At 41.6% G+C, this 24,375-nt stretch overlaps 1 protein-coding gene across 22 annotated transcripts in view; it reads left to right on the top strand.

Moving 5' to 3' along the window:
• The window catches only part of MAGI1 (membrane associated guanylate kinase, WW and PDZ domain containing 1), a 329,749-nt gene that overhangs the window by 155,194 nt on the left and 150,180 nt on the right, over positions 1-24,375 (top strand). For 19 of the 22 annotated variants that reach the window (XM_088171296.1, XM_088171298.1, XM_088171299.1 and 16 more), the window contains exon 2: positions 8,265-8,381. In XM_088171296.1, coding sequence (XP_088027422.1) covers positions 8,265-8,381 — 117 coding nt within the window. The other 3 variants (XM_088171315.1, XM_088171318.1, XM_088171314.1) reach the window with 2 other exon arrangements.

Raw genomic sequence — 24,375 nt, forward strand, 5'->3', positions numbered from 1 at the left:
CAGTCGTGGCTGTGTGACCTCCCTGTCCCCAGGTCAGGGTTGTCCTGGGCTGCAAAGATGTCAGAGGGTGAAGGAACTTTTCTTCTCCAGGAGCCTCAAGAAATTCAGGGCTGAAACTTTGAGGGCACCAGAAGCTTGAAGGGGCCAAAAAGGGAGAGAGGCTGGGCTTGCTGCTGCATTTGCAGTCGTTGCTGATCTGAGCTCAGTTGAGAGCAACAGAAGCGTATTTGTCACAAATGTTCAAAATCTTCAGGCCTGGTGTATAAATAATGATATTTTTTCTTTTCAGCCTCAATGCCTGAACTCTGTGGGTTTTTCTGACCCTTCTCAGCTGAAAGGCTATTTGTTTAAATTTAGTGTAGAAATATGAATCACTATTAACACACAGAAAAAATAAGGTGGAGCATCCTGTGAATACAGTAGATGAGGTGACATGCTCTTAGAAGAGTTTTACCAGAGATTTATGATCTGTTAAGTGCATTTCTGCAGCAGCAAATGCTGAATTACCACCTCGGTGCTGGTTCACTCACCCATGCAGATTGAGAGCGATACCAGAGGTGCTGTGCCAAGAGAGGGCTCTTGATTCTGAACATGACCTGAAAGTTTTCAGTGTGGATACTCTCCTTCAGATGCTTACACTTAAAACAACATTTTCAGGAGTTCTCTCAGTAATAAAATAGCAAGTGTTATTCATTCTGCAGGCAGGAATGCCTGGCTGCACTGAAGTGCTCACTGCTGATTCAGCAGCCAGGCTGCTGTGCTCAAGTCTTGACCATGCTCCATCCAAGTGGGGTTTTATTGCTGTGCAGGTAGCTCATCCTGAAACTTTGTGCAGTTCTTTATGGCATAACCCTCCAGCTTATCATAATTTCCTTCCACTGGAAGTATTTTGCAATGAGTGAGGCTATTTTCTTCAGAGAAGGTTCTAAAGCATAAAAATTGGGAAGAATTTTATGTTTTACTTCAGGAGGTAGGCAAAGGGTGAGCAGTCATTTGCTTTTGTTGTGGTGTGGATTTGTTAGAATAATAGCAGCATCTGACTGCAGTCTAGTTTTAGGAAGTTGGTACAAATTAAAGTAATATATTGGTTGGTACCGGGTGTAGCATTCCCAGCAAAGATCCAGTCTGCACCCTCAGACCAGTAGCTTTTGTCACCAGAGACTTTTGTCCACATTGCAATGAAAACAATCACTGACAATAACAGATGAGGTTATTGAAGCATTTATGGGGAACATTTAAACATCTGGACTTTATGGTACTAGTATTGGTACCCAGCAGTAAAAGTTCATTGCTGTTTTATGTTTGTTTTTTAGAAGAAAAGAAGATGAGAAAATGGAATTGGGATCAAATTAGATGTTTGCTGAACCATGTTAATTGTTAATCTGAACTCCCATGGCAATGTTTAAATATCATTTTAGAACACTGAACCATAAAAGGTTTTTAAGTTTACTTGTGTTAGGAAAATGCAGCAGCAATTAATTTACCAACATGTTATGTGTTTACAAGGTACCTTCATTTCATGGGTGGCTGGAAGACAGAACATGCTTAGATTGTATTGAATTTAAGAAGCCACATGAATTCTTAAAGCTTTTAAATGGGATATTTTTTTCTTCATGATCGTATTTGAACTCTGGCCAAACATGATGAATGTTTTCTTGTGTCTTTGACCTCACAAGAGACAGGAAATAACAAATGTAGGTACTGGACTTTATTTACTTATTTACTTAGTAGTTAAAACAAGAAAGCAAACAAAGCCATGATGTATTTCACCTCTTCTCCCCAGCACCCCCTTGACAAATGGCTGTTGAAACAGTGCTAAACTGTGACCTTAAAGCCACGGGCGTAATGAAACTGTGATCTGGCAGATGTGACAGACTCATCTTACATAAATCACTCTCTTTTGTCATTGCTGGCATATGGCCAATGAATCTTCTAATTATTGAATGGCTTTTATAGCCCCATTATTTATAATCACTTTTGGACAGCAGCTGGAAGACAAGGATGGGACAGGATGAAACGATACAGCACAAACTATTATCATTTCCATAACAACTGCTGGGATTAGGAATATTTGATGATGATGTAGCTACCAGTGCAGTCTTGTGAAATGATAAAAATCTACTCGGCCTTCTAAGATGGGCTGCTGCTTCCTGCACCTTACCATGAAAATTATTCTGTTAATTTTCCTTGAAATAAAATATTAATCTCTCCAGGCATTAACAGAATATATGTGTGAGTATCAGGGCCACCTTTGCAACAGGACTTGAGGAAAATCGATGGCAAGTATTACTAAGAGACAGTGATGATGTCCTGGCATTGTTTCTGGAAAAGTTTTAAGAACTGTCTTCTGTTTCCCAGGAGCCCTGTCTACACCCCACTTTATTGTAAGGATTTAACAACAGATTGAGAAGTCGTCTTGAGTTACATTATTATTTTAACATTTCTTTTAAAAATAGGCTGTTGTTTTTAAGGGAGTCGTAGATTTATAACCGGCTTAGTTAACACACTTTATAGTTAAGGAGCTATTTTGGCTCTAATTAGAGATGAGTTTGTGTTGAGTATCTTCTGCAGGAGAGAGAACTGGGAGAGAGGAGCACAAGTGAAGTCCCCCAGCCTGTAAGGCCAAGCAGCTGACATTGCAAATCCACTTGTTCAAGAAAACACGAGCTGCAAGTTCTCTTCTCGTGCCTCGAAATGAGCAGGATTTGGTTTTTTTGTTTGACTTGGTTTTTGTAGGATTTTTTTCCCCCCTTATCTGCAGTTCTTACATTTTGTAGCACAGGAATAAAACCCTGACAACCATGATAACTTATTAGTTAAATACCTTCAGATAGAGATCTTCAGATGAAAGACAGTATGTTACAATCAGGGGTTTATACTGCAAATCCAACATGTGCAATCTTTGTGTCTTTAAAAAATTGAATCCTTCTCTCTCAATGTAGACATCAGGGTGGTGAGAGAGAGTCTTAATCCAGATGACTCTATTGCACTTTTATCCCTTTAGTGAGGCCTTTAACCTTTCATTGCTTCATGGCCCTGTTGTTTTGAAATGGTCTTTGTCTGACCACAGAGAATCTTTCTGCTAAAGACACCTTTAAACGGAGATCCCGACAGGAGAAGGGGCATTCTACTGCAATTCAGGAACTGAAAATAGAATTTTCTAGCTCAGATGCTATCAGTCACTGTGGATGTAGCAATTGGTTGCCTTCCTAAAGAAGGGTAAAGCAAAAAAATATATACTGGTGTAATCTGCTTAGAGGAGTGTAATATAGGTCAGGGACCAGTGTGTCCCAGGCCTGACCCTGACCCATCTTTGCACGAGCATCTATAGGCTCTGTCAGAGTGTGGCTGTTTATCAGGATTATCTGGGACCATCTCAAACAGAAATGGGATCAAACAGCTGCAGTAATTAATACAAACATAAACTATAAAACCATAGTTTCCAAACGCGTACAGCGCGAGTTTAAAATACATTTTTGGAGCACACATATTGCACAGTCCTGGCATAGACTATCCACCAGCTGGCAGGAAGGTGCTGGCAGCCCTGCAATGTTCACACTCAGCTTTTTCTTGGGGGGGAAAAAAAAAAAAAAAAAATCAGATTCTGCTTGGTCATTTCTGCAGCGTGCTTTCCCTGCTGGAAGCCAGCGTGGCAATAATGAGGCAAGGGGCACTGAGCCCCAGGTCTGTGCTGCTGCTGCTGCTGCCTGTGCTCCCCAGAGCTGATGTTCTCACACAGCCAAGTCAGTGTTACATGATCCCACGGGCAGCTTGCTTCCTGCAGAAACTGGGAATTTTAGCACCAAGTGCCAGGGCATAGTTCAAAGCATTGCTTCCCTAGTGCCTTTGTATCAGGTGGGTGTTGGAGGACAAATGTGTGACAGAATTGTGGGTTTGAAAACAATGTGTTTAGAAACAGTCAATATTTTTCATTAATCACAAACACATCTAAGTTACACGTTCAGCTACAAAAACCTGACAGTTTATTATTTCTCAGCAAACCATATGTCAGTAAATATTTTATTTTATTTTTTTTTTTTTAGCTATGAGAGATGTTTCCCCCTTGGGTTTCTTTTTACTACTAAAATGTTGTTACAATTTAATGGTTGGGGAGGGTGATAGACGTACTCTAAAATACAGAATAAAAATTAAGAAGAATGGATTAAACCAGCCATTTTGCTCTGTGTTTCATTCAAAGGATTCAGATAATAAAATGGAAGCATCTCACATTTGTGAGGAGTGAAGCAGTGAAAAGTTGGTTCTCTGACTGTACCTTTACATTAAAAAAAGGCATTGATTTTATTCAGCAGAGAAAAAAGGGAAAGGAAACTGTTGCAACAGCACCAATAAAATCTTTGAACATCTTACTTGTGAATTTTGGTGAGCTTTTCATTTTTTGTGTGTGCCTGATGATCTAAGTTACATGTATCAGCTCACTTTTCATTACAGAAATAACAAGGTGATTTTTCTGTGTGCAAATAAGCAATTTCCAACATATCCTGACCAGCACAAAGGAAGAATGGAGCACTGGGTCTTCAGACCTGTATCCTCTGCTTTGGAAACTGCTGTTCCTGGGTTGCATCTCCTGTCCCTCCACTATTGTCACTGCTGTATCTTTTTACATCTTTTTAGCAGAGAAGAAAAGAAAGGATCTCAAAAGAGTAAATGTAAAATCCAGTCTCCATGAGAACAGGGGAGTATTTTGAAATCCAATATATACTTCTGGTTGGCACAGCTCTTCTCTAAAGGAAGTGTTTCCTTGAGCACAATGGCACGGATTTAAATTTTAGAAAGGGGAGGATGTTTGCATAAAATGAGGTGGTTCTGGGCACCTTCCCATCTTTTGGTCTGGTGGCTGGACAGAAGCCATCAAAGGTGAGGCTTGGTCTCAGAGGGAGTTTGCACAAGCCAGTGATGCCCCCGAGGACCAGAATGAATTTTGCTGCTGAGATTTGCACAGAGGAGGTTGCTTAAATGTCACTGGCATCTTCTTCAGGTACTCAGAGATTATGGGTGCCTACATTTTGGACTAAGGGTACAGCAGAGTTTATAAACTTGTGTGCAGCACTAGAACAGACTAAATAAAGCCAGTGTCAAGCCTGTGCCATCCCGACTCAGGGGAGATTTTTGGAAAAGATCAGAGCAAAGAGAAACATTTCAAGTGGTAAAAAATCCAGCATGTTCCAGGCTAGATCCCTTTGGCAGCTTCCTACACAGAGTGAGTTTCTGTGTTAGCTCATTTTCTTCTGCCATGCACTGGAAGGAGCTCCTGAACCTGCCTGTGCCCACAGCTTGTGGCCTCAGCCACTGCTGAGCTCAGATCATCAGGCTGCACGAAGCCTTCATTTCTGTCAAGACTTTCCTGGAATTTAGGAACAGGAATGTAGCTCAGCAAGCTTTTTGGGGGTTGGGTTTCTTTTTGCCTATTTTTTTTTTCCCGTTCTTCTTCTTCCTCGTCTTCTAAAATAAATGTAATAGAAATAAGCATTGCTCTGAGTCCCCAGAGGGGACACTTATGTGAGTGAAAGTGTTGCTACAGCCTCTGTTTTTGCAAGTGCCTTTTTAACTAGTGCTTCAGTGACTCAGCTGGGAAATCCCAGCTCCTGCATAAACCAAATAACCAAACTTTCCAGCGGGGCCATAATAGCCTGAGATGCTAGATGGAATGGGCACAGAGGGAAGCTAAAAGCAGATATCATCATTAAATTGCATATATTCTGTGGTCAAACAAGCCCTAGCTCAGCAGAGGTTTTTCGCCTCAAGACATTATTGTGACATAAATCACTAAATCAGGGATCACACAGTACTTTGGAAGAAAGTTTACTTATTGATGCATGCAGTTCTGTGCATTAATTTCTTCCCTGGAATAAGCCCTTGCATTATGCCCAAACAGTGTGTCACATTTGTCCTTTTTTGCTGTGAAAATTCACCTTGCCTTACTCTCTCTTGTGTAAGGAAATATATGGACTGTTTAGTTAAAAGATAAAGAACCACTTTATTATTTCAGCAGATGCTCTTTTTGTGTCCAGTCTCCCTGTGGAGTAAAACAACGTGGTATGAAATCAAACATCTGGAGTTTGGAAAATCAGCTCTGATATTGAAAAACTGTAGCCCACAAACCCTCCAAGTGCCTCCTATGTGGGAAAAAAAATTATGGTATCACAACTGGAGACCATTTGTTAGAAAATGGGTTGATAATTCACTCTGGGACTGAGGGGTGTTGCTCAGGAAAGTGTTTTGAGCCAATTATATCTCCCTGAATTTCAGTTTTGTTGTTTTATTTCTGTAATGAGCATCTTGGTCTTTAAAAATTTTGTTCTGTTAATAGCTGTGCCTGCTGCCTGAGCCTTCCTATCTTCAGTAAGAGATTTAATTAAAAGAAAAAGCTGTCAGGAGGATCTAAATACAAATCACAAAATTATTTTTAAAATTTGACTTAGTACTTCAGACTGTGGGGGGGTTTTGTGTTTGGTTTTGTTTTTAAACCAACATTTCTGGTAAAATGCTTCAGGGTTGCAGTAGTTTTATCCTGCCCTCAGTGATGCAACAGTCTGCACTCTTTCTTATTTCACCATTTGCCTGGTGCTGCTTCTGCCTCCCAGACCCACTGTCCAACTGCACTCCTTTGCAGTATTATTATTTTTGATTTGCTCTGCAGTGATTCCTAGAGGCTCCAGCCAGGAATCTGCAACTGTGAGGCTGCATTCGGTGTCCAGATGTATTGAGATGATCTCTGCATTACATATTCACACTCAAAAAAAAAATCATAATGCAAATGATAAAAGACTGTGAAAACAGCTGCAGTGGTTCAGCTCAAGGTCCATGTAGTCCAGCATTTTGGCTCAAACCAGGGCCATAAATAAGATGCCTGGCAAAGGGAAGGAAAAGAACAAGATATTTGATATACCCCCACTTCTTTCCCATGTCTCCCAGCCACCAGGAATTAATGTTAAGCCCGAGGGATTTCCTTTTCCCTTTTCAAGGCCAGGTTGGATGGGGCATTGAGCAGCCTGGTGCCCTGGAAGGTGTCCCAGGTGATCTTTAGGGTCCCTTCCCACCCAAAGCACTCTGTGTTCCTGCAGCCCCCAATGGTTTTGTCTCACAGGAGCTTTTGGAACCTCCTGGACCAGCTCCTTGTCCCCTCAGTGCTCTGCAGGGACAGCCTGGGGACTCTGGGATGATTCTGAGCCAGGCTCCTGCTCAGCTCTCCCTGGTGTCTCCAGCCCTGCAGCTGGCAGTGCCCAGTCCCCAGGTGACCTCAGGACATGCTGGGGACTGATGTCCACAACAAGCTGCTGCATCCCTCTCTTGGTCCTTGTGTGGCATCTGCTCCGGGCTTTGATCATCCTGGCTGCCTTTCTCAGAAGCTTTTCCAGTGTTTTTTTTTTCCTTTTCATTTTAGAACAGAAGAGTTTCAATCCCTGTTTTTGCTCTTCACTCAAATTAATGTCAGTGTTATTCCAAACTTGGAAATATTTTTGGAGAAAGACTTCATTGAATTTCTCCAGTTCATATGTTCTGCTACAAAAAAGGATTTGGTATTCAGCAACTGGCAATGTTCATTAACAGCTACATTTATTTTCCTTTTTTTTTGTATGTTTGTTTGTTTTTGTTTTGTTTTCAACTCATTTATCTTCTTTCACACTTCTGAAGGCGTTCAAACCTGAACAAGCAAATAAACAGACTTGAGTGAAAAGCATTGGATACTGGGGTTTTTTGCTGTTTTTAAGGACTTTGGGTGCTCTTAACTCGTTAAGTCAATATTTTTGTAACTCCTGCTGTGTGTTGGGATAGATACCAATGGAAAGTGTAGCACTTGTTTGATTTTTTTGCCATGTTCAGCTTTATTAGTAGCTCCAATGGGAACAGCTTTTCTCTCCTGTCTCTCTGCCCAGCTCACCCTCCAGAGACTTGCAAAAGCAATACCTTTAATATTTTCCTTCTTTCTCCCATCATCTGCCTGTCTCCATTTGCTCAGACAAATAAGTGATAAACAGGAATTATGATCTGTTTAACACCACAGGAAGAACGATGCATTATGAGACAAGAGAGACCTCTTGTTTACAGCGAGTTATTTTTGGTAATTAGCCATTTGTAGAGGAAGATGAGCCTCTGCTCGTAAAGTCAGCATGCCATAATTCAGGGCGCTCTGAATGGAAATCTAACATTTGCCTCGATTGGAAATGGTAACTGCGTGCATCTAGAAATAAATAAATAGCTGGGTTTTTTGTTTTTTTTTTTTTTTTTTTTTTTCCTCTTGGCAGGCAGCAGGCTGAACAAAGATCTGAGGCATTATCTGAACCAGAGGTTTCAGAAGGGATCTGCAGATCACGACCTGCAGCAGACCATCAGAGACAACCTCTATCGCCACGCCGTGCCTTGTAAGTGCCGCACCTGCGCCCGCGCTGCCGGGCGACAGAAATCCGGGAATTCTGCGCCTTTGGGGGCTGATGTTGGGGGACAACGCCGCTTTGGGCTTGAGCTTAGAGAAGGCTTTTAAATTGAAATAATGGAGTTAAAAATCACGGGTAGTTAAGTAAAAGTGGGTGTTTTCGCGCGGTAAAAAGTTTTAAATTTGAGGTTTTTGTGATGTAGTAAGAAGTATGGAACACGATGGAAGATTTTGAGTGTTCTTTTTTTTTTTTAGTGTTCATTTTTTTTTCTTTTTTATGGGTTTCAGGTAGTAGTTTTTGATTGGTTAATTAGTATCCCACTGAAGGTCATGGGAATTTAATTATTGGGTTAAAAGAATAAATTATAAATTATTTTTATTAGACTATTTAATTAAAAAAAAACAAGTGTAACAACTTGTAACAACTGATTTTTTTTTATTTTGCTCGAATTATACATTATACAAATTATACGAAATTTACAAAACAATCTCTCCAAATTCAAAATAAAAAAAATATAATTAAACAATTTATCTAAGTAAGTAAATCTCTACACCATTATTAAAAACCAATATACATATATATATACCAATTATCATCCTAATAATTATAATATTTATACCATACCTATTTGAATATATCCACCAAAAAATTAACAAAACTATCAACACAATATTCATAATTCAAACAGAAGGGGGAGAGAATTCCATCTTTATTTCTGGGGCAGCCTTCCTGTGGTGGTGTGCATGGCTGTGGGGGAGACTGTTTTCATTTTGGGCAGACTTCCATGTGTGACAGCAGATAGGGTTGAAAAGGAAAATGATTCATCTGTGAATGAGGCTTTTTGATTACCTTTTTGGAGCAGTTGATGGTGTGATGCAAGCCTTGTGATGCCTGCTTTGGAGAAAAACCCTAAAAAAAGCTGCCATGAAGTGATTGCTTGGCTTAGAAATAGTCTGTGTTAGTATCACAATGGTGCATGTTGCTTATTGGTTTAAAACCTATGAATAAAAAAGTGCCTTCTATTTTTATTTCCTGAGCAGAACTTTATTTGTGATGCTTGTTTAACTTGTAGAATTGAACAGCACTTTATGGCAGGGTGCCTTTGTTGAAGGCATCTGCCACTGTTGGAAGGTCATCCTGGATTCATGTAGGACATAAGCAACAAGAGTTAGCAAAGCCAAGAAAGAAATGCTCATTTTCTCTCAAAAAAACCCCCAACCAAACAAAAAAACCCCCTACACACCAAAACAACCAAACAAAACCCCCAAAACAAAAAACAAAACAAAACCAGACAAACAAAAAATAACAAAAAAAAACCAAACAAAAACCTCCCAAACCAGACAAACAAAAAAAGAAACAAACAAACAAAAAAACCCCAACAAATGAATTGAAAAAAAAAGCAACAACAGCAAAAAAAAGCCAGAAGTAAGACTAAGAGCTCTGGAACATGGTAATCTTTAGAAGGTCAGAATCATTACTCAAAATGAGACTGTCCTTGGCATTTTGGGAAGACATACAGAGAGTGGAGGATGATCCTACTTTGTTACACCTCTGTTTGACATTCTCCAGGTGGCAGGGGACACTCTTCTAAGGAAAGGGGTTTTTTTTCTTAACTTGGCTGAGCTGTGGAAATAATGATATGCCCTTTAGATCAGGCTGGAATAAGAACTTGTAAACATCTTAGACAATAGGATACTGAGATAAGCAGCAAAATAATTTGAAGTTTTCTGTCTCATTGTGAATCAGAGATTGTTTATCCTGCTAGACTTACATAAATATTGAATAATTATGTTGCAACTCAAAAATCAGTATTTGCCAACAAATATCACATAGTGGTACACACAGTAGTAGTCATTTCCAGTCTAAGTGTTGCATGCAGGAGGGCTGTGTAAGACCAGATAAAATTGAGTGGTAACACTGACAAATGTTGATTTTTCAAATGGCAGATGCTGTTATAACACCATTGAGTTTATGCTCATTTTATCAGTGAAACTCACGAAACAAATTATGTCTAAAGAATTTAAAAGGACATAAAGAATAAATTTGGATTATTGTTTCTTATTGAACACTTCCTTTTGCCGTTTTGTCAATGTGAAATATGATTATTTTTCAATCACCTAACTTGTCAGGCTGCAGATTTTTAGAGCATACTGCAAAAAGTGCCTTCCAGGAGAGCACGTGCAGTGTTAGGCTTGGGAGATGCAGTGTTGTGATACTAATGTCCTTCTGCCTATGTGTGATATTTCATTTCCTAAACCAGCAAATATAGCAAATGAGTGTAAGTTCTGGGGAAACATTTTGCACGTTACCAAGGTTACATTTTGAAATGCTTTCCATTGATTCTTTTATCTGATTTATTGAACTTGATGGTGAGCTAAGCTGCTTGGACTTGCTTTTGATTTAAAATTAAGGGCAGTGAAAGTGATTCCTGCCTTTTCAAAATAGCTGGGGGAGATGTGGGTTGTTGGTGTCTTAATAAGAACGTCAGTACTTTTGTTTCACTTATGAAACAAATGTAAAATCTGAGAAGTGGTGTTAGTTATTATGTGTCTCCACACCTTCTAAACTGTTGGGCAGGTAACATTTAATTTTTGCTTCGTTTACTCTGGGGATGGTATATTAAATACCATTCTATTAATATAGTAAATAGTAGCTTTTAGGAATGATGCTAATATTCATATGTGGCTTGGAATGAGACTGCTGCAGGGTGGGTTGGAATGCTATACAGGTCTGGAGATTAATCTGGCTGTACACTCATATTTTTATTCCTTGGTACATGTGACCAATAAATCCAGAGCCCTGGACCAATCTCTAGTGCTAATGGATTATGAAGCCTTGTATTTTGAAAATGGAATTCCCTGATGCTTATGTGGTAAACACAAACAAGAACACAAGGTCACTTGGACTGAGCATGCTTGGCCTGACAGCTGCTTTTTATTGCACTAATATAAAGGCTAAATGAAGTGATAATTAGTAAATGAAAAATGGAAAAAGGTGCTGTTAACCAGTTCTTGCCCAGAAATTCTGGTGAGAATAGCACGGGATTCAGCCCTGGCTGGTTTGGTGCAGGTGGTGAGAAAACCCAGAAAGTTTCTGTTTCCCACACAGCCCTGTGCCCATCCTGTGCTTGGCTCTGGAACTGACTGAAGTCAGCTTTTGTAGAAGACAGAGGTGAAGCAGAAGGGAGGAAAGATGCAGGATGTTTGGCTCAACCTCATTATTTTGTTAATGACACACTGCTTAAGCATCATTTAGATTTTTTCTTTAGGGGAGTTGGTTAAGAGTTTGATTTATTTTCTGGTGAACCCTTGAGGATGGGTGGGATGATGTCAACTCCTAGGAGCCATATGAGCATTTGCCTGTATGGGTGACACAGGATGGTTTTCTGAGAGGTCAGAGGATTTGATCCCTAAATGTGGGAACTATCATAAAGAAATAAGACTTTGAAATGTACCCAAAGGTGAAGTATTGCTGAAATGAGTTGGTGAACCACACACATTTCTGCACACTGAAGTCTTCCCCTGCTCCTCAGTGCCATCTGCCCCTCCAGCACATTTCCTCCGAGTCCTCGTACCCTCAGCTCCCCACTGAGCTGAGTTTTCCTGCAATGCTCTGTAGTAAACAACAGCTGTGACAAGATTCCAGGTGGCCTCCAAGTTTGGTTGTTGTGAGTCTGCTGTTCCTATCACACCAAACCCACGGGTTTATTTACAGACCCAAGGCATTCTCCTCCAAGTTTGCAACTCAGAGAAGTAGCATAAGCTAGGACCAAGACCAAGGAAGAGCTGTTTGTATTTGGATGGTGTATAAGTGGTTATAAAGCCATGCTACAATGGAGAAATCTTTGGAAGAGTTAGTGTAGTTCAGCCACTGGATTAGCTTTTATTTCACATGAACCACCACTGGGTTGTTATTTCCTTGACTTTCTTCCTGAGGCTTTCATTTCATTGTAAATTTCATCCAAGCCTTTACTTTGGAATGTTTTTGTCTTTTGCTTAAGAAAAACCAGGATTTTAAAACTTGAGCAAAGTTGTTCTCATAGATGTTCAGATGAATTACGGTTTTCATTCCTAGCATGTAGTTTCCATTGTCAAAACTAGACAAAAATCCATCAATACATCATCCAGATTATTATTATGTTGGTCCAATCTCTAGCTATCCCTTTCCCTTCTTTTGTTTTGAAGTACCACATTTTCCCTGTGTTTTGATGTGCATAGTGAAGATGACCAGAAATAATGCTGTGTTTTGGGGTAGCTAATGGCTCCATTGAGTTTGGATTATATTCTGCAATGACAACAATTCCACAATTACCCCTTGGCCATGCCTCTACCAGAAGTGCTTTGACTGATTGCAAAGACCTGGTCCACACCTTATTTCTAGAGTGGATTTCACTTTCTCCATTTTGCCAGCCCAAACACTTGGGAACAAGAGGGAAGGTTTATCAACCCCTTGCTGGGGCACCCTGTGCCACACCTGAGTCTATCCCACAGGAGCTGGTGTGATTTGGGGGAGGCTGAGGGTCAGTGATGCAGTGTGCTGACATTCTGGATTTAGGTTTCAGAGACTGTTTCTAGGAGCAGGACTTTCCCAAACAGGGTTGTTGTATGTTAAGATTCCTAGTGGAATTTGTGATTACTTGGAAGTTCATGTGAGAATATATCCATTAAATAGGTGTTTCCAAACAGCCCTACCTGGGGATATCTGTGCAATAGTGTTTATTGAGAAAGATATGTGATAGCAATTTACTTTAAAGTACTAATGCAGCAGCCTGTGCAAAGCACTGTTCACAGAAGGCTGAACACACAGCATTGTATTCTTCTTTTTGAAGTGATAGCAGAAGGTGTCTGTTTAACATAAACATGCAGTACTGGCTATTTGTCCTAGCTGCTTATCCTCAACAACCTGACAGCAGTTTTCTTTTCAAAGTGCATCAAGAGGAACCAGAAAGATGATACTTCCATTAAAGCTTATCTTATCTCGTTGTTTGATTTTGGTTTTTTGGTTTTTTTGGTTTTATTTCCATTGACTTTGTTCTCCACTTGTTTCAGTCCCGTGTGACCTGCAGAGGCAGCTCTGGTGGGTCTGGTGTCTGTACCTTTACTTGCCAAAGCAGTATACCTGGTGCAGACATGACTGAAATTACAGCTAATCCTATTTCAGTGCTGTGCAATTCCTTTCCCTGGCAGGCTGCAATCTTCAGAAGCAGAGCTCTGGAAGGTGCAAGGTCTTTTTGATTGTAGATGAAAAGGTGACTGTATAGTGGCTAGCCTAGAGTTAAGTCAGACTAGACACTATATGGCATTCTTCTTTTTTATTTTTCCCCCTTTCTTCACAAAATTGGCTTTTAAAATGTCAGGAGGTCATCATTCAACAGTTCCCAAAACAAGTACATGTCCTGGGATTAATTGACTGGAGATCTGAATGTTAGAGATTTACCACTTTGATTTCTGCTGTCTGTTCTCTCACCTTCCCAGAGTTTGATCTGATCCTCTGTCCTCAATTACAGAACAGTAGCTCCAACTGTTGTGGTTGGTCTTAAAGGGGAACATAGAGCAAAATGGAAAGAAATGGATGAAAATCAATAGTTGTAAGTGTTGAGTGATCTGTGAGGAGGCTCAGGAAAAGCCAACCACACTCAGGCACCTGGCTGGCCTGAGCTTTCTCATATTTCAGTGGGAAATTTCAGAGTAAGTTTCTTGATTCCAAGTGATCTCCTGGTGCAAAGGAAAGGTCTCCTTTCTAAGCAAAACCAGTAATATTGAACAACAGAACTTCACAGTTTTGATAGGACAAACTTTACTAAGTAAAGTAATTGTACACTGCACATTGAAGTTTATTCTCTGAATTTAAGATTTTCATGGATATTTGAACTTCCAAAGGGCAGTTTAGTTTCTCCAGGAGCTGGATAAGCTGTTCTGTGCATAACAACCATCATCTGCAGGTAATGGAGGACTAGAGAGACTAAATGGGCTGGGATGTGATGAAACTCCTGTCAAATGTGCAGACTTAGGTGATTTCCCAGGATAGTTTTTAAAGTCCTGTAGCTCTGGGCTCCCCCATAAGTATTTCTGAACTTCAGAATGAATTGAGAAAATGTATATGCAAACCAGATTATAGAAGGCTCTTTTCTTTAGAGTAGAGAGCATAAAAGTGTATCAGTATACTGGGAAAAATTGCTGAAGTGAAGCATTAAGACTTTTATGTTACAAATGCATGTGGTTTTACATGTGTGGATATTTGAGTTACAGTTTTGAAGTTATTTTTAGTTACTAATTTTTATTAAGGATAAACAGAATCACTGACAGTGCACATTAGTTTTCTTCCCAGGCAATAAATCATCAGTTTATGTACACAAATGTTCTTGAATTCTCAAAAGCTTTCCAGACCTGCAGATGTATTTATTATCCAAGTACCTTTTGTTACAGTTCCCTTCCTAGAGGTGTAATACTGGTTTTGTAATGAGAAATAGTTGCAGGGTCGATGAAATATTCATTTGAAGGCCCACACTGATAAGGTGAGTAGCAGCAGACTCTTTTCTAACACATAAAAATCATTAGTTGTTTTACAAGATTTATGTTAGGTAAAAACTTTTAAATATTTTTAAAATAGTGCCATTATCACTGAGTTGCAACATATGGATAACAGCAGTATGTAAAAATAATTTTTCTTAAGAATATTTGTTTGTGATTAAATCTGACTCTGTATAGTATGAGGTATATTTTCCATTCCAACTAGTGTACACACATTTGATTTTTCCTGTGTTTTCAGCAGGGACTGTATCCTGAGTACAACCACTAGCTTTAGAAAATCCTTATACCTTTGTTCCAGGGAGTGCCAAATTTCAGCAGTATCCCTGCAGTTTTCAAGGATATAATTCTTTCTCTTATTAGTGAACCAGATGTGCTTTCGCTTTTAAAAGAGAGAAAAAAATACCCTGTTTTGAGCAACAGGGCCAATATTTCTGTAGTTAAGTTCCTTTCTATAGGCAATCATTTTTGTTTAATCTAGAAGACTTCAGGACCTTTTTCCCATCTGGTCTGTCCTTTTAGATCAATAGCACGTTTTGTGCCAGTGAAACTATTGTTTGGGGGTGGTTTTGTTTGTTTTGTTTTTTAATTTTGGAAATAAAAGCACTTATGATGGCAAATATTGCTCCATCTGCTTCCCCATTTGTGAGGAATAGCTTTTTTGTGTTGCACTGTACACCCAGTTGGAATTGCATGAGGCACCAGAGAACAGTACAAAGCAGAGGAGCTCAGCCCTGTGTGCTCTCCCATGCCACTTGCCAAAGGAGATTTGGGTAAGGAGTGTGGGAAGAGATTACACGGCCAGTTTTCTTTGTTTTCTTTGTTAGTCCCCAGTGGATTTAATTTTGCAGGTTTTTCATTGCAGTTGCTTTGTCCTGTAGCAAGGCAGCTGTGAGTGGATATTTAGGTGCAGTGCAAACCATGCCTGTGCATTTGTTTTAAAACATAAAGGCTTCCAAGGTGGGAGTCTCTGGGACAGCAGGGAGTAAATCAGACCTGAGAGCAGGAGCTGCTGTTTGGAGGTTGAAGGGGTGGAGATGAACTGCCCCACATTATTTACTTCAAAACTGGCTCTGTCCTGCCATAGTTTTTCATATGATGTCCCAGGGTCCTGATTAGATCTTTCATGATTGCTGCAGTGCCACAGCTTTAGATTTCTAGGCAGTTTGATTTCTTTTCAGCTATCACCATGCATCTGTTCAAGGGTTTCAGTGTATTGATTATGCTACAAAGCAAGAGAATGAGTGTTCCAAGCAAAAGGATTGTTTTAAAATGAGGTGAAATTAAATGTGTAGCTGTTCTTTAACCTGCTTTGCCACTCGTATTTGCATTTGGGTTTCACATTTGGTATTTCATGATTAAGCACCCATCACTGTACAGATATGTTAATACTTGGGTGTTTTGGTGGTTTCACATTCCAGAGTTCCTGTGCTTTCCATCAAAGATGTCAGTATTTCAAAAGGAACACCTGTAAATGGCATTTATATGAGATTCTTCTGGCCCGGTGTGATACCTGCACTACAGCACGGGCAGATGCAGTGGGATTGTAGAGGAGTTTGCTGTGTGATTCCCAGCCCCACATCCTGCCACCGGGACAGGCTCTGAGCCCAGGGGGGCAGTGGCAGATGCCAGCTCCTGATGGTGTGATGGGCATGCAGACTTGTCACATCTCATCTTCAACCAGTTATCCTTTTTTAAACATTACATGCTTCCTCACATAAAGTGTGCTGTGTTTGTCCTCTAAATCCTTTTTGTCTTTATTTCAGCAGAGAGGCGATTAGCCGTGTAATCATTTATAAAGCTGTTTGGATTCTGCTAGCTGGTTTTCTTTGGGGACAGTCACATCCAGTACCTTTACTGGGAATAACTCTGTAAATTCATCCTCACCGATTTTCCCTCCCCACCCCAAGTGAATAAGAAAGTAGAAAAAAAAGAGCAAATATTTGTATTTCTGTCCCTATTGAAGGAAAAATAAATCTTTCTTATTCGTCTTAACAGTCTAGATATATCCTTTTTTAATGATGTTCTCTTGAATAATTAGAGCTTTGAGTTATGAAGTCAAGATTCCTGGGTCATTTCCAGAACAGATTTATTTAAGGGGGACACTAGTTCTCTGAATTCCTTTTAAAGGGCTTTGTTAATGTCCCAGACTGCTCTTAATTAGTGATTTAAGAGGGAATACATCTGTTTCACTGAGGACTGTGAAAATTTTTATTTAAATGGAAATGTTTAATAAATGGCTCCTTGAAAGGCTAATGCATCTTCAAAATGAGATGTGTATCACAGAGTAATCAGGTGGATAGTGATCTGACAGTCCTTCTTGCATGGTCTTTTTTGAGCTGAATATGGAGGAAAACCTCATTAAAGACCTTTGGAAGTATCATCTGCTATTGAATTTTATGTCATACTTCATTATTCCCTATCTGTATTTTTTCATTGAACCTCAAGTTTAACACATCATTTACCAGAGAAAAAGCAGTAAACAAAAGTTGATGTTGGTGAAAGGTCTATAAAAAGGCTTATGAGAGACATTGATGGTACTTTATTTTTTATCTTGGGCCATCATGGCAACTCAAGTGCCAAAATTTAAAGCTACTTAATTGGACATTTTTCATATGCTAAAAATGTGCAGGTGATCTTTGCTGTATTGGGGATTTGGAGTGGCAAACCTCAGAACACAGGAGTTGGAGCAGATGCTTAGGGAAGGAGGAGCTCCACATTAAGAAGCTGCTGCTGCTGTTTTTAGTGAACTCTTCCTTGAATACATGAGGATGATTATTAATAAACACAGCATTACCATCTCCTACTGTTCACAGGTCTTTTGAATTAGTAATCAAAACCTTGACACTGGGTATTTTGACTCTTTTTCATATAAGTGTTGATTTATGAGCCCTTACTACCGTCTTTGTTCATGTTTTTCTAGGGTGTGAGTTTTTCAGTGTTTTCTTTTATTCAGAGGGGGATAACACAGGAGAGCTGAAAAAGTGCTTGACTAGTGAGGTTATTAGCAGTTTTCCTAAATTCAGATATGGAAGGTTTTGAGGAAAGCAGCAAGTGTTGTAAGAGAATAATGGAAAACCCAGCAGGACACGACATGGCAGTGCAGAAGTAGGAAGGCTGGACTCAACAGTGGGGCAAAGCTGGACACAGTCCTTCCAGGAATGTGAACATCCCATCATGTTGATAAATCTCTTTCCCATTTTTGCATGTCCATAATTTTAAAGATACAGATTGCTGTCTCGCTTAGCAATCCTCTGCGAAATGCCCAGTGTTTTCTGGAAGGGAAAAGCTGGTGAGATGTAATAGTGTTGCTCCTGTGTAACTAACCACACTGGAGAATCACACTGACAGACATTCTGTAAATTGCCCACATTATAGAACATTGATGATACCATTAAAGTGGTAAATTTAATATTATAGTTCTATTAGATTTCTCCCTCATTAACTCTGATCTGATAAACAACCTCCGGCATATTTTGAAGGTAATAATCACCTTACAATCACTCCTGCTCCTCTCTATCTGGCATTTCAAGCTCCTATAGATTTACAGCTCTTCTGTCATCCAATCTGTATTTACTCCTTTATTTCTTCTTTGAACTTGTGCTTACAGGCAGACAACCTTTTTCTAGAGGGCACTGGGCATGCAACTAATACTTCATAACCAGAACAAAGTTATCCTAAATTCAGATTTTTGACCAAATGGGTCTGAGAGAATAAAATTAACCCAGTGTTCAGGCAAGCAGGATACAGGCTTGCAGAGGTGTTTTAGGACTGAGCACTTTCTAAGGTTTGGTACTGGGGAATGTTGGCAGCAGTGGGTTGTGTTCTTGGCTTTTGCAAACAGGTATCAGAGCAAGTATTTCTTGCTGGAAATGGAGGTGGTGAAGAGGCGACCATGTGGGTACTGGGCACAGCCCTGCCAGGCAGAGCAGCCCTGCTGCAGGGTGCAGGAAGATGGAAAATGCTGAAGAAACCTTTGTCAGCCATGACTGTCTATAGTGGAGACAATTTCCACTCCTAAGCATTAATCCTCAGGCAGCAAACCCACAGTTTCACCAAGTAACCTTAGCTCCTCTCGACTGGCAGGAGGCTTCCAAGGAGGGATCACTTGCCTCTTGTTTTCCTAAGTGAGTCATGGTTTGACTGGAGTGCTGTCTCGGGGAGAAGGTGGTTGTTATACATCACCTATCACAATGTAAAAGTGGAAAGTGACGCTGAAATGCTGACCCTTAATCTGAAGTGCACCATCTGTGTTTTATTTCCACATCTTGCTGAGTTTACAGTTATTTGAATTCACAGTTTGTTCCCCATTTGCTGTTCCCACATGGTAAGTGAATTGGATCCAAAATGTACTGATGAAAGAATGAGAAGTCTGTTGTGGAAGTTTGTTCCTACCTAGAAGAGTGCTCTATCTCACACTTTTTCCACCCTGTGAGTTAAATCCCAGCTGTAAAATCTTGTCTCAAGATGCCCTTCTTTCATGGTGGGAAGCTGGGGTTACTGTAAGGACAAAGACTCCTTTCCCCATCCTGAAGTGATTTATGATTTGCTTATGACTTTCAGCTCTAGAAAAGGTGGAGAGTTCTTACATCTGACAAAGTATTTGCTCTGCTGTTCCTGTAAATTTCTGCACATGCTTATCTGGTAATAAGCTCTTGGTGTTGGAGCACCACTCTTATTAATATTTCTTTTCTGTTCATATGAGCCAAAGTGTTTGATGCTAAATTAAGACTGGGTATAATATAATGATGAGAGCTGTAATTACCACTGTAACAGTTTCTCATGATGCAACTTTCAACTACTCTGATTTTAGAATGGGCAAAGCTCAAAACCAGGTTGAATTTCATTTATTCTCCCTCCCTTCTATTTTTTCTACCAAGAACAACCATTTTCTTAAGACATAACTAACTGTAAAAAAAAGATATAAAATTTAAACATGTCGTATTTCAAAAGCAAACCATCAAAATGCTGAAGGCTGTATAAACTTAAATACCTTCTTTGGCTTTTGCTGTAGACCACACAAGCTCTGAGAAATTGATTACTCTGGTACTGGAATGGGCTTTCATGATACAGAAACAGAGGTTTGCATTGAAATTCTTTCTTTGTGTGTGGGACTTTTTTTTAAAAAAAAGAAAAAAAGCCTTTAAACCCCAGATTAAAAATAAGTCATTTCATTGTTTCCATTTTCCCCTCTTCTAAATCTTATGAAAGAGTTTCCATAAATGACTGGGAAGCTGCATCTCTGAATAAATCTAAAGTAAAATGCTCCATTTCTTTTTTTAATAAAGAGGCTTTTTTCTGGAATGTTCCACATAGGTACTGCCTCATTGAAGTTTGATCTGGTTGAGAGAGTTTCAGGGTGGCTCATGCAGATTTTTTTATTTTGTGGACATGAAAAGAGGAGGGGTGAACAATTCGGAGTAATTTATTTTCATATTGCAGACTTCAGATTTACTGTGTGCAATATTCTCAACCCGACATTATAAAAGGCTTTGGAGTTCCCACAGCAGCTTTGAGTTGCCCAGACATACCTAAAAAATAGTCTATGCTCCAAGAGGCCAGTGATGAAAGATCAGGGAGGTGATCTGGAGCAAAGAATTTTTGTCCTTTTTTTTTTTTTTTAAAACGAGACACATAATGGGCCAGCACCTTGGCCCAGCTGGTTTTCTCATGAAAATATTGATGTCAGATAAATTTAAGACTGTTAATAAGCAAGCCAATCTCCTGCTACTGTGTGGCCATGTCTCCTATAAAGCTAATGCAAGGCTTGCTGGCTCTCAGTGATGTTTTACCCCTACCTAGTTCGAGCATTTTTGAGGGCTGGGTGCATCAGAAGAGCAGTGTCTGTATTTGCTGCTGGGTCTGATGGTGGGACAGGATGATGTTTTCCCTTGCCTGGCCCTTCCACACAGGTGAGCTGTGACACAGCTGGACAGAGCTGCTGTGCCAGCCATGGCTCTCGGCTGGTGAGGATCAAAATTCTCCTTGTTCCAAGATCAGAACTGGTGCTGAACCCACTGGGCTGTGGGAACAGGGGCAGGAGTGGCCCTACACCACCCTGTGCCCACCCCAGCAGTGCTTCCCATGCCATCCTCGGGGTTCCCATGTACCTGCCTGTCTCAGGGAGCTGCAGCAGCCCCAGGAAAGCATCCCTGGAGCTGCAGGGCAGCACGTTTCCTTGAAGGCTGGAGTCCCTCAGGATTTCAGAGCTGCATCTAAGAATTGTGTCCTGTGGGATATGTGGAAAGCGTCCAAGAAGGACTCCTGCTGGCTCTGAGGCAGTCAAGTGCTTTTTCCAAAATGTCTTTGGCCCCTGTTCTGGATGTTTACTTTTAAAAAGATACAGGCGCGTGTTGGCTGTAAAAGAAAGGGGGGGTGGGGAAATCATTGTTGCTGCTGTCACTGAAATTCCCTGCAGACTTAAAAGGAAGATGAAAGTTGGTACTTTAAGAGAAACTCGAAGCCCTTGGGACAAGCACAGCAGAAAACAGGGAGATGCTCTGTATTTTGTCCAATTGCTTGCAAAAATGAGTGCTGTATCTCCTACAGAGAGAGACAGAGCAGAAACACGTATTTGCATCGTTCCCCCATGCTTGAGCCTTGCTAACTAGGACAATACCATTTTGCACTTCCCTGGGCATATTTTCAAACAGCAGCTCAGTACAGGTGATAGAGAAAAAAAAAAAAAGGGTGAGGAAGAAAGAAGTGAGGGGGGGAAAATCTGCCTTGTGGTATTTCAGATCTCCAGCATACACAGGTGCTTTTTAATCCCCCTGGCCTACATATTCCACAGCCCCTAGGAATAGAGGAGTCGTGATGTAATGCTCTTTCCCTCACACTCGCAGCTTAAATACAGATGGAAATTGTTGTCATGTGTTAGAAATGTCACCAATAATATAAAAGGCAGGCTTCTGCATTCTCCCTTTTGCACTGTCAGCTGCTGCTGCCAGCTTATTCTTCCCTCTCAAAGCTATTGTCATGTGGCAGAAACCCTGATGTAAGTAAGCCCTGTCCTCCCCCTGCTTATGATCCCTGCATTTTTTATTCCCCTCTGCTGCAGTGCTGAGGATCATTACATACCACGACTTAAAGACAAGACCTCACAAAGGAAGGATTAATCTTGTATTTGTGCTTGATTTTCGAAGGACTCAGGCAAGTGAGACTGTTCTGTTGTATTCTCTGTCCCTTTTTTTCTCCCCCCAGCACCCTCTTTCCTGGATGCCAGGGTCAGGGATGGAAAGCAGGGATGTGCCGGCGCCGCAGGTCGGGATGCGCGGGGCTGGGGCTGGGAAGGAGCCGGCAGCCCGAGCCCAGCCCGGCAGCACAGATGGCCGGTGCTGCTTTTTAATTCACCCAGCAGGCTTTACGTGGGGCCCGTTGGCGAGCGGGTGTGCTGCGAGGAGCGGGGTCAATGGGCACGAATAGGCTGGGAGCGGGAGCAGATGCCTGCCGAACAATGGGGCTTTTGAGAGAAATGCGGGAGGAAGCGTGGCGCTGGCTTTGTACTGCCTCCGCATTGCAGGTTGGAATGGGGCAGCTCCGATTTAATGAAGTGCATTCCTGAACGTGCTCGTCAGCCCGGGCTGCGAGACAAGGGGACATGTCAGAAGGGGGCTTGTGGGGCCGGCGCTGGGGGGGCAGCGATCCGCTGATGGATCGCCCCGAACAATGCGGTCTTAGTGCTGGATGGGAAAAAAACCCCATCCATACATCCCTGTGCATATTAATGCGGTAGAGCAGGTGTTGCTAAATGTCTGTCCCCGCATTGTTCCGCCGCGGTTCAGCCGGGGAGGCGGCAGGAAGGAGCCCCCGGCTGGGATGCGTTCACCCCGGCTGGGATGCGTTCATCTCGGCTGGGATGCGCTCACCCCGGCTGGGATGCGTTCACCCCGGCTGGGATGCGCTCACCCCGGTTGGGATGCGCTCACCCCGGCTGGGATGCGCTCACCCCGGCTGGGATGCGCTCACCCCGGTTGGGATGCGCTCACCCCGGTTGGGATGCGCTCATCCTGGTTGGGATGCGCTCACCCCGGCTGGGATGCGCTCACCCCGGTTGGGATGCGCTCACCCCGGCTGGGATGCGTTCACCCCGGCTGGGATGCGCTCACCCCGGCTGGGATGCGTTCACCCCGGCTGGGATGCGCTCACCCCGGCTGGGATGTCGCACCGGGACCGCGGGAGCGAGAACCGGCCCGGGAGCACTGCCCGGACCGGGGACAGCCAGCCCTGCCCTGTGCTGGCCCTGCCGAGCAGCGGGGGACAGGCTCAGAAAGGCTGGTCACAGCTTAAAGGCATAGCATGGTCCTTTTTCCTGCGAATATTCCCCCAAACTGAGCAGGTGTGAGGGCTGGAAGTGAATCTTCCCAGAGCAGTCTGGGTCACCAGGGCAGAGGGCAAGGAATGCTGCCCCAGTTGGCGCTCAGCAGCAAAAGAGTTAAAAAGGGGGCATATTTTTTTTCAGCTTCTCCAAGAATACATCGTTTGGGAATGAGTTGGGGGAAGCTGTGTGAATGGCAATAAACAAGGTGTACAACATGCAAAAAAACCCAAACAAAACATTTATGTCTGCTTTTGTGTGTATCCTGCTGCACTGGGTACCCTTGCTTTAAGATAGTTTTCTGTCTAACATCCCTAAACACTTACAGCCATACTTGCCAGTGTAATTCTTGAAGGATTGGGGAGGGGGAGAGTGTACACAGTCAGTCATTATTATATGTATTTCTTAATAAAAATACACCCATTTAATTGCTGTCATTGTGTTGTCTGCTCCCCTTGTGATTTGTGACATGCTATACTGTATTTGTCAGCAGAATGAAAAGGGTCTTTGTTCCTTATTCCTATTACGGCCCACTGCATCTCTCAGTGAAAATAGAATATTTGCCTTTAGAGCTAACTTAGCTGGTGATCTGTGCCTGCTGTTGCACTGGGAAGAGTTTGCTTTTTTTTTTTGCTGGAAGTTTTCAGAGGAATTTGCAAGGAAGGCTTGAATTATTTTACCTATTAATTTTTACAATGGATTAATAGTGATGATGAGTGATCAGCCTATTTTGCCCACAGTTCAGGTAAAGCATGACCAGTGGCTGCAACAGCTTCACATTTTGCAGCTGCCTTTCTGTGTATCCCTTTTCTGTGGATGAATGGCCAATTTGACCATGAGCTAGGATCGTTGTGCACCTTTGATCATTTGCTGCTGTGTAAATTGCCAAAAAAGGTGTCGAGAAATAAACTAAGAGTGTGTAATGTGGACAAGCTCATGTGTCTGCTCAAAGGTTGGCCAAGGCTGCAGATGAATAAGGGCTGTTAGTGACTGGCCAGCTGTGGGAGTGACTATTTGGGGGTGCCAGTGGCACTTGGAGAGCACTGTCCAGGCACAGGTGGGGTGTGCTGGGTTAGGTTGTGCATCGTGTAGCATCAACAGCATTATCACTTGTGATCTATTTGCTGTCCTTGCTGTG

This window comes from Sturnus vulgaris, chromosome 11, assembly GCF_052056855.1.
Source record: "Sturnus vulgaris isolate bStuVul1 chromosome 11, bStuVul1.hap1, whole genome shotgun sequence".
Lineage (NCBI taxonomy): Eukaryota > Metazoa > Chordata > Aves > Passeriformes > Sturnidae > Sturnus > Sturnus vulgaris.